The sequence below is a fragment of the Asparagus officinalis genome, chromosome 5, assembly GCF_001876935.1.
Source record: "Asparagus officinalis chromosome 5, Aspof.V1, whole genome shotgun sequence".
Lineage (NCBI taxonomy): Eukaryota > Viridiplantae > Streptophyta > Magnoliopsida > Asparagales > Asparagaceae > Asparagus > Asparagus officinalis.
In genome coordinates, this window is record NC_033798.1 from 36,282,209 (window position 1) to 36,293,231 (window position 11,023).

At 47.9% G+C, this 11,023-nt stretch overlaps 1 protein-coding gene across 1 annotated transcript; it reads left to right on the forward strand.

The window, feature by feature from the left end:
- Positions 4,594-5,256, forward strand: LOC109841714 (uncharacterized protein Mb2253c-like). The gene has a single exon (XM_020410660.1). The coding sequence runs from the start codon at positions 4,594-4,596 to the stop codon at positions 5,254-5,256; it is 663 nt and encodes a 220-aa protein (XP_020266249.1).

Sequence of the window (11,023 nt, forward strand, 5' to 3'; positions counted from 1 at the left end):
GTCGTCGGCGGGAACGTCGCGCTCCGGGGGTTCTACCCGGGACAAGAGATTCGACGAGTTCCAAAGCTAACTCAAGGCCTTAAAGCTCCAACAAAACATGAATAAACTGCGGGTGGTCAGGTCGTACCCTATCGAGTGGGATACGGTCCCCTACCTAGCAAAATTTAAACCCATCAGTCTGGTACAATTTGATGGTAAGGGCTCCCCTTCACAACACATTTACTACTTTATGGCTCAGACCGGATTCCTCACCAGGAACGACGCCATCCTCACCCGGCTATTCATCGACACCCTCAAAGGGGTAGCCTTCGAATGGTTCCGCAAATTGGAACCAGGCTCTTTTAAGTAATGGGCCGACGAGGAAAGACTTTTCTTAGCCCATTTCTTCGATGATGATACCAAGGTGTCAATGACCACCCTCCTAGTCGAGAAGCAAAAGAAGTCAGAGTCGGTCAATGACTTCGTGAAGAGGTTCAGGAACCGATCAGTTCATTGCCGAGACCAAGTCTCCGAAGCCACGCTGATTGAGATGTGCTGCAATAACCTTTCAATCCATATTCTATCCAAGGTTGGCGCGGTAGAAACCCGAACCTAGAAAGAACTCATTCGCCAGGGCGAACAGGTCGAGAATATGATCAAAGGCTTGAGGCCAAGGAGCCTCACCCTAAAAAGAGAGTTGCAAAACCGAGCACACCGAAGAATCCCCCTCGAGCGAGAGGAAAGGAGATCATGGCCGTTGACTCAGCTCTGGCGCTCAAACCAGCCCAAAGGTCGAAACCTAGGCTGTTTGAACAATGTCCTCCAAGGCAATATGACTTCAAGGAAGACCAGGTAGTGGCAACTCTCGACACGCTCCTCAAAAGTAACAGGATTAAGCTGCCGGAAGTAACCAAGCCTGAGGAGGCGAACAAAACTAATGAACCGGGCTACTGCTGGTACCATAGGTTCCTCGGTCACCATACTTCCAAATGCTATATCCTCAAGGATAAGCTTCAAGCCCTATATGATGCAGGAGTTGTAAAAAGGAGAAGGTACAAAAGTAGGTGACCACAAATATGATCACTCTGAGTTTTGGAAAAGATCTCCCAGAGGTTCAAGCGCCAGCGCGGGTAGTTCCTATCCCTAAGGCAATGCTAAAGATAACTAACGATGACCCTCACAATCAACAAGGAAAAGATTTAGTATCCCAAACCTTACTGTCGGTACAAGTTATGTGGGTCCATCTGGACCTCCTCGGTGATGAGCAATGGACTTCAAAGCATTCGAGGAGGACCAAGGGTAAACCTTGCAATGCCATATCCGCTATCCTAGATAAAGGCAAAATGACAGTAGCCATCCTCACCGACTCCGATGAGGATGTAGCCACCCTAGCCACCAGGGTAGGGAGAGAATTCGCCAAGAATTACCCTGCTAGGGCGGAGGAGCCGGTGGGACCCTCCAGGCGGCTACCTGCAGAGACCCCTCCAAATCCCGAAGGGCCTAGCTCGAGTAATCAGCCTTTCAGGTTTAATGTGCTCGCATAGCTAAAGAACATTCCAACCAGAATCACCATGTATGAACTCCTGCGTTTGTCTAGACCTACTCGGGAAGCTCTACAATAGGCATTGGTCGACTCAGAAGTTTTTGCCATGCACTTCTCATCCACAAGGGAAGAAGACACGGGGAAGAATAGCGGGTCCTCTGCATCACGTTCACCCCTGAGGACATGCTAATCAAAAGCACTTCTCACAATCGACCCTTGTACTTCACGGGGTACATCGGTTCCTCCAGAGTAGATCGAATCCAAGTTGACCCAGGATCCGCACTGAGCATTGTCCCCTGGAAGCTTATGCAATACTTGGGGGTCCCCCAGAAGCGTCTTTCCGTGACAACCACGACCATCTTCGGGTTTAACGCCACTAGGATGAGGCCGTTCGGCAAGATCCGCCTAAAGTGCCGTATATGCGACATGAAGATGGAGGTCACCTGCTACGTCATCGATGCTGAGCCTTCCTACAACATGCTACTGGGATGGCCATGGATCCACAACAACCGCATTGTCCCATCCACATTGCACTAATGCTTAAATTACATGGATGATTACGATCGGGTGAAGACAGTAGTTGCCGACAAACAACCCTTCAAAGGAGTCAATAACTACTTCACGGATTCCCTGCTTTACCAAGATTCCGATGAACCACCGATCGAGGAACTCGAGAGCGGTAATAAAGTAGATAGTGAACCTAAATACGGCGATAGCCTTGTCCTGAATGATTTCGAATCAATTGTAATCGGCTACGAAAGCCACAATGTAACCGACGCTATCCAGGCAGAGGATATTATCTGGAATGAGAAGTTCGACTTTGCTTACTTGTCATCTTGCCCGACATCCGAGGATGACCTACCTAACGACCCAATGGCAAGGCTCTATAGTGACCCGTCTCTACACTTTCCTGTATACTCGTCGTATATCGCAAAGAGATAAACGATTGAGTCTTCGCAAGCTGTATTCGTCGTACCCTCCCAAGATAGTTATCAAAAGGATATTATCTTTAGGAGAGTCGATCACCCCCTATGCACATTGTGGGACGAGTCCGAAGAAGAGGAGTCCGCACCCTAGTTTTCGCAATACAGCCAAGTGGCGAAACGCATGATGAAGGATATGGGTTATGACCTCACTCGCCAAAAAGGCCTGAACTACAGCAGAGGACGGAAGATGGTCATCCGACCCACCTACGTACCTAAAGGCAAACCCTCTAACTACTTCACCAAGACTCGAAGAGGATTAGGTTACATTTCTCCCTTGTCGGAATTGTTTTGCAATTTCGGAGAGGACTCCGATGATGCCCGCTCTGAGGATCGGTCATCGACATCCTCAGCATGAGACTCAGACGTCAGCATGGGAGACTTGTTCAACAACCTCACAGTCAATATGGTTGTGACTGATCCTACTAAAATGGCAAAGGATGAGCAAGTCCCGCTTTATAAGAAGACATGGGATCGCCACGTCAATGCTCAGTGGAGTAGTCGCTTCGAGCAGCATGAACCGCCCACCGAGGACAAGATCCTCCAGGTAAACATAGGCGATGAGACCAACCCCAAGCCCATATTTTTCAGCGGTAGTCTACCTCCCCAAGAGAAGGAAGACCTCATAGCCCTCGTACGAGAATATATTGATGTCTTCGCATGGAATTACAAGGACATGCCCGGCCTTGATCCGTAGATCGCCATGCATAGCGTCAACATCGGCTCGGATGCCAAACCTATCAAACAATAGTAGAGACAGTTTCATCCACAAATCATAGAGGTAATCGAGGCTAAAGTGAAGAAGCTGATCGAATCCGGCTTCATCAGACAAGAGCAACACCCTGACTGGGTGGCCAACATTATTCCAGTCCTGAAGAAGAATGGTAAGATTTGCATCTGCATTGACTTCAGAAACCTCAATGCCACTTGCCCAAAGGACGAGTTTCCTCTTCCCATCATGGACGTCAGCATCGATAACACGTGCAGATTTGAGAGGATGTCCTTTATGGATGGGTTTTCAGGGTATAATCAAATCAAGATACACCCTGATGACGAAAAATACACTTCATTCAGGACTCCAATGGGGGTGTACTGCTACATGGTCATGCCTTTCGGACTAAAAAACACCGGTGCAACATATCAACGTGCTATTAGCACTATTTTTTGAGACTATCTACGAAAGACAGTCTAATGCTATGTAGACGACCTGGTCGTAAAAAGTCACAGCAAAGATGACCATCTCCAAGACCTGAGGGTGATGTTCGAACTCATGCGATTTCATCAACTCAAGACAGACGAATCCTACGAAGTCATTCTTAGGGATGTCCTGTAGTAAATTCCTTGGAATCGTAGCCATAACAAAGGGAATCCGAATCGATCTGGATAAGGTACGAGCTATCCAAGAGCTTCAGCCGCCCCGGAATCTCAAGGAATTAAGGGGTCTCCAGGGATGATTGGCTTACATCCGGAGGTTTATTTTAAATCTTTCGGACAAACGTCAACCCTTCTCCAAACTGATGATAAAGGGTATCTCCTTCGCATGGGACGAACCCTGCCAGCGAACCTTTGAAGAGATCAAAGCTTACCTCTCGAACCCACCCGTCTTGGCGGCTCCAATCTCAGGAAAGCCATTCCTCATCTACATATGAGCCATGGAGCACTCTCTGGGCACTCTCTTGGCACAAAATGATGATGACGGCCATGAGCAGGGTATCTACTACCTGAGTAGAACTCTACAGGGCACCGAGCGATGGTACCCTATGGTCGAAAAAGAGTGTTTGGCCTTGGTATTTGCCATCCAAAAGATGTGACATTACCTAGTTGGCCAAACCATCCACGTCATTTCCCAGATGAACCCCATCCGAGTCTTCATGACACAGCCCGCGGCCATAAACTAGCGCTTGGCCAGATGGGCACTCCTATTATCTCAGTACGACATTCACTTTATGTCGTAGAAATCAGTCAAAGGGTAGGTCATCTGCAATCTCATGGCTAGTCATCCGCTGGGGGTGAAAACTGACCTGTTCGAAGATTTGCCGGATGAACCCCCCCGAAGTCAACGTGACCTCCCTAGCGAAAGTTTGGCAGATGTTCTTCGATGGTGCGTCTCGCATCGGCACGAGCAGATCTATTGTTGCAGGAGTGGGGGTGGTCCTCACTTCTCCGCATAATCACGTATTACCCCGATCCTTCTCTTTAATAGAGCCCTGTACCAACAATGTGGATGAGTATAATACGCTACTCATTGGGCTCGAGCTGGAAAGAGAGTTAGAGATAAAGCATCTTGAGGCCTACGGTGACTCTCAGCTCATCGTTAGGCAGATGACGGGAGAATACGAGGTTAGGAACAATGATCTAATCCCGCTTCATAAAGCGGCTATCAAACTAGTTGAGTCATTTGAAAACTTCCGCATTGAGCATGTGCTTCATTCCAAGAACATGCACGCGGACGCCCTCGCATCCTTAGCAGCAAACTTGGCTCAACCGCTAGAGAAGACTCAATGTGTCACTATAGCGAGTCGACGACTCTTTCGACCAGAGGACGTTCTAGAAGCGAACGCTACTCACCAGGATCCGGATCAACTTGACCTGAAAGACTGGCATCTCCCGATCATCGATTACGTCTTATATGGCATGTTATCTGAAGATGCTAAGGAGCGAGAGTCTGTCTGCCGATGTGCCTCAAGGTTCTACTACGACTCGACCATGAAGACATTGTATCATAAGTTGTATGAGAGCTTGTTACTTTGATGTCTTTCAAAGACAGAAGTGCAATAAGCATTACGTGAAGCCCATGATGGTACCTACGGAGCTCACCGGCCCGGACCTAAGCTGTGGGATCGTCTGTGGAGGATAGGCTACTTTGGGCCAGGGATGGTTAGCTATATAGTTGCTTATGCCAAACGATACCACGCATGCCAGATCCATACCAATTACATGCACCGACCTCCTGAAGACCTACATACGATAGCAGCATCATGGCCGTTTGAAGCATGGGGAATGGATATAGTTGGGCCGATATCCCCGCCTTTAGCAAGGGGTCACTGGTTCATTCTGGCAATCACCGACTACTTCTCCAAATGGGCCAAAGCCGTCCCCTTAAGAGAAGTCAAAACCAATAAGGTGATCAAGTTCATCAAACATCACATCATATATCGATACGGTGTACCTCAACGTATCATTCATGACAATGGCACACAATTCGTTAGTCATGCGTTCACCCGGTTCTGTGACAAGTTCAGAATCCATAACCTTTCCTCTACATGCTATAACCCTTCGACGAACGGTTTGGCCGAGGAATTCAACAAAATAATCATTAAGATCCTAACCAAGCTGACTTCCAGTAGCAAACGCGATTAGAACAAGAAGCTTGGCGAGAGATTATGGGCGTATCGCACAACGGTTCGCATGCCGACTAACAATACACCTTACTCATTGGTATATGGCTGCAAGGTCGTATTACCATTAGAGATTCAAATTTCATCCCTCCGTGTCGCCCTGGCGACAGGAATGATGACCGAGGATAATCATCAATGACATCTCGCGGAACTTGAAGCGTTAGATGAAAGGCTGCTTGAAGCCCAACAGCACATTGAGTTCTACCAAGCTCGAATAGCTAAGGCCTTCGACAAGAAAGTCAAGCATTAATCCTTCAAGGAGGGAGAATTGGTACTCACCGTTCGACGACTGATGATTCTCACTTCTAAGAAGAAAGGCAAATTCCAACCCAAATAGGAAGGACCGTTCGTGATAGAGATAGTCTATTCGAACGGAGCTTATCGTCTCGTCAAACTAAATGACAATAAGATCATGATGCCTATCAATGGCAAATTCTTAAAAAAGTACTACCCTTAGTACTACCCTTTCACTCCCATAAGTGCACGAGTCTAAACTGCTCATTTTTCCCTCCAACTGGTACACGAGGCTAAATTATTCCAACTTCATATACTCCGACGTACTCGCGAGTATGAGCCACTGCTTATGGGAAACCCCTATAAGATGCTACATATAGTGTTCTTAGGGATAACCCAGATCCCCATTCGGTCAAACCTTTCGAAGGTTAGGACCAAAGTCGATTATCAAGTTAAACCCCCACCATTGATAGTCGTTTCTCCACCAGTCTCATTCAACTAGACGATGGGTCTCTCGAATCAAGTCATGTTAACTGTTACCTCTGTCCAAAATCAACTTACCAATCCTCTCCAATAGGATGCTAAGCCCACAGGGTTGCTCACATCGCAACAAACAATCAAGTCATGTTACCTATTACCTCTGGCAACATTAACCTACCAATCCCCTCCCATGGGATGATAGGACCTCATAGTTGCTCCGATCGCAACAAGATTCTATCGGGTTAATAATTACCTCTGGTAGAGCAGGCTCCGTCATTCCCACGAATGACACTGTCCGAGTTGTAACCTACCATGCGCGCTTTACTACTCCAGTCGGTCATCACACTCGTACGTCCATAAATGACCCGACCAATCCCGAGCATTCTAATATTCTCTTAGAACAATCGATGGGTAGTAGCCCACCATGCGACAGCTCCTACAATAATCAATCGTCACACTCCTACGTCCCTAAACGATTCGATTATCCTGACATCATCATCTTCGTAAGTGACGATGTTCATTGAGGGCGGCTTGCGAGGTGACATGCTCTAGTCGGACCCCAAACAGCAATTCGCCAAATAGCGGGTCATTGTTGGGACCTTGATTTGGTCGCATGCACAAGCAACCACTCTGTTTGGGTTAAATTGTTAATCTTTAACATCTCAAACCCGCCTGAACTACAACACGAGAGTCGGGGTTAACCCGACTCCACACTACGAACAGCCTAGAGTAGAAGAGAATCTTAGTAATTAAGTCTAACATAAGCTCCTCGACAACTCACTTCACTGGGGGGCAATAGCGTGGCTAGCCCAACTCAAGCAACAGTCGATAAAGACAAGTCAAACACGATGACTATCAAGGATTAACCAAAAGTCCTAAAGCATAGGTCAACGCCAAGGATTAACCAAAAGTCCTAAAGCATAGGTCAACACAGAAAATAAAGAAAGGGCTATGCATGCAAAACAGTAAATAACCAAAAGCATAAGGAGCCATTCCAAGCTAAGTTTAAAAAAAACACATCATGTTTTTAGACAAAGATACAACCAGCATTAGTAAAATTATAGCAGTGCAACAGAAACATTCTAAATTAACTTCAACAGGCTAAAGGTGGTGATCCTAGCCTTAACATCCGCGAGCTCTACCGCGTGCCTAGCTCGGACCTTCTCCTCCTGTCGCTACTGAAGCTTGACGAGGGCAGCCTCACCATCTTCCTCTTCCTGACGAATGATCTGATGCGAATTTGCCGCCGCCTTAGAGATGCGACAGACCTGCACTTTCTCACACTCGAGCTTCATCAGGTTCTCCTCTCCCTCTAGGGACCCTGCGTCCATGAAGAAATTAGCGTCAAGATAGGCATCCATCTTAGCCAGCAAAGCACAATGTTGCTTGCGCAGGCGCTTAAGCTCGGTCTCCTTCTCCAGGATGGGAATGGCCAAAGCTTCGCGCTCGAACAACGCGCTCATCACGAGAGGCGTCATCTCGTCTTTGGGGTCGGTGTGCACCAGCGCCTCCAGGCAGTACATTAAACCCTCCAAGCGATGGAGCTCTTGCTCGCATCGCTGGGCGAGCTGAGGGCCGCCCACGTGTCTGATCTCCTCGAGATGTTCGGCCATGAGGGGGAGCACGTCATAATATCTCCCGACGCCTTGACTAACGATGGTGGCCGACCTGCATAGGTCATCCTCTAACTTTTGAAGGATGGCGAGCATCGGAATAAGGTTCGAAACCACAGACCCTAGGGTCGGGCTGAGAGTGGTGGTCAGCGCCATAGCAGCATCGGCGGCATCGGAGGAAGAAACGACTTCCTTCCCCTTAGGAGCGCATGACTTGGATTCGGAAGCCATTGGTCGGAACGAGAAAGGCTTTGTAAAAACTTTCTTCAGGTGAACTTTCATGAGCGTGAGAACTCTACCAAGAGAATGGCGAGCACATTATATAGCCGAGGGTTCAACGGTTGAGATTCGCTGACTCGAATGTATCGAGCAGCTTAGATCTCCAATGGCATTTCAGATTCGAGGCCCATAAAGGCCTCGACCATTAGGATTCCGAACCAACGGTCTGGGTTAAGCGCGAAAGGCGAGGCGTTCCGTCGCATCATACTTAATGCGAAATAATGCACCGCCTTAGCTGGCAAGCACATGGGACCGCAAGCAAACACACGGTCCGCCTACGCTTGAGTTCGCCTACAGCATGAACTCTCCCATGCTCAAGTTTTGATGGCAGCGTAAACTCGCCTATGTTTGAGTTTCGCTTGTGGCACAAACTCGCCTGCGTTTGAGTTTCGCTTAAAGCATAAACTCGCCTGCATTTGAGTTTCACCTATGGCACAAACTCGCATATGACATAAACTCGCTAGCAATTGAGTTTGCCTATCACATGAGTTAGGAGCTGAATAGCTATACACAACAAAAAAATGAAAGGAAGGTACGCACAACGTCTAAAGGAATCAAGAAGGCGCAAAGTTCATTAGCTGTTTCTAGACAATACATTCGAACAAAGTTATGACTTTACAATCAAGCGAGTCATAGCTGTTTCTAGACAATACATTCGAACAAAGTTATGACTTTACAATCAAGCGAGTCATAACATTACATCCAAGAAACAAAAGATTGAACATGACATCTTGAACCTATTCCTATTCTGCGAGCTTATTCTAGAAGTTTGAAAGACGCAAGCTCAGCTTTGACCGTGACTATCTTCTCCACATGCGTAGCACGAGCTTCGTCATCTGCCTCCTGCCGGACCCTTACCTCGAAAGAAGCATTAGCAGCGGCATCCTCCTGGCACAACATCGGGAGAATACGCCTCTCCCTCGCAAGATCACCGAGCACGGTCTCGCTCTGAATGCGTAGGCCCGTCAAAGTTGATTCCCCCTCGGCATACGAGATCATGCCCAAAAGAATCAAGGAAACGGTAGACTCCATATCAGTTTGCAATAGGTGTTGCCGAATATCCAAACGATTGATAAGGGATTCTTGGTCTTCTATGTTTCGCCTTTGGCACTCTCGCTACCACATTCTGCGACGACGGGCTAAAGCCAAGAACAGCATCACATCGGGCTCCAAATTCGCTTGCCGCAAATTCTCCAACTTTGTTAAAAACAACTCCAGATCGAGGAGTCTCATTGAACAGCGTATGGCGAGCCTATAATCGCCCATATACCAGATGCGGGCCACGTGATCTGAGAGAGACTGTTTTAAGTCCGCGAAGGTACCACGGCCCTGATCGACGAGCAAGATCACCCGCTTTACAATATTCTACAGTTCCTCAACCTGGACCTGCAAATTAGCGGAGTCCGAGGGTTTAGACTCTGGACCATGGTTAGGTACAGGAGCCGAGGAAGAGGCATCGTTCTCCACCTTCTTCGAGATAGATGTCTTTGCTCGTGGTGCCATCCTGAACGAGTAGGGAGTGATGAATATTGTGACCTCTTCAACAAGAAGGGGGAGCGATATATAACGTACGACCCAAGTGCACGCATATCGTTCAACGGCCCAGATCGGGCATAGGGAACGAAGAGCTTCCATCACACTGCCTTTAATGCGAAGTGACGTGCCAGCGTCAGTCCAGCTGACAAGCACGTGAGACCGTGACTGGACATGTGGCTAGCCTAAGTCAGTATTCATCTCGCCTGTGGCTTGATTCACTTGTGGCTAAAGTTTGCCTGTGACTACAGTTCGTCCACAGCTTGAATTCGCCTATGGCCAGAATTTGCCCATAGCTTGAGCTCGCCTATGGCTCAAATTCCCCTATGGCTTAGAGTCCACCCACAGCGACCTATCAGATAAAAGCTGAAGGATAAGAGGCATCAGCAACAGGAGGAATATATGCACAAACATATTTGGGAAACCAAAAGAGCATAACATTCATCCAGTTCTAAGACAGTACATTTGAACAAAGTTATGACTTTACAATCAAACAAGTTATAACGTTACATTGAAAGTGAAATGAGACAAAATGTCTTAACTCTACTTTAGCCCTGAGAGCCTAATCCAGCAAACTGAAGGACGCGAGTTCAGCTTTGACCATGGCCACCCTTCTTGTGTGGTCCTCCCGGGTTTTGTCCTCAGCCTCCTTTTGAGTCCGGACCTCGAAGGTGGAAGCGGCAGCAGAATCTTCCTGACGCAGCATCTCAAGGTTTTGAGTTGCCTCTTTGATAGCCGTACCAGCATTCCAGCTCTCAAATTGGAGCCCCTTCAGTGTCGTCTCTGCTTGCTCTAGCTCAGCCTTCAAACGGGTGACTGTGGAGGTAAGATAGTCCATCCGGGCCTGCAAAAAACGCTACTCGTCCGTCAAAAGGCCAAGGTAGGACTCTAAGTCAGCAATATTCTACACCCGCACCTTATGTTCCTACGTCCCCCGACGCTAGGCGTGAGACAAGAACGACTCTACGTCAGCTACCGGAT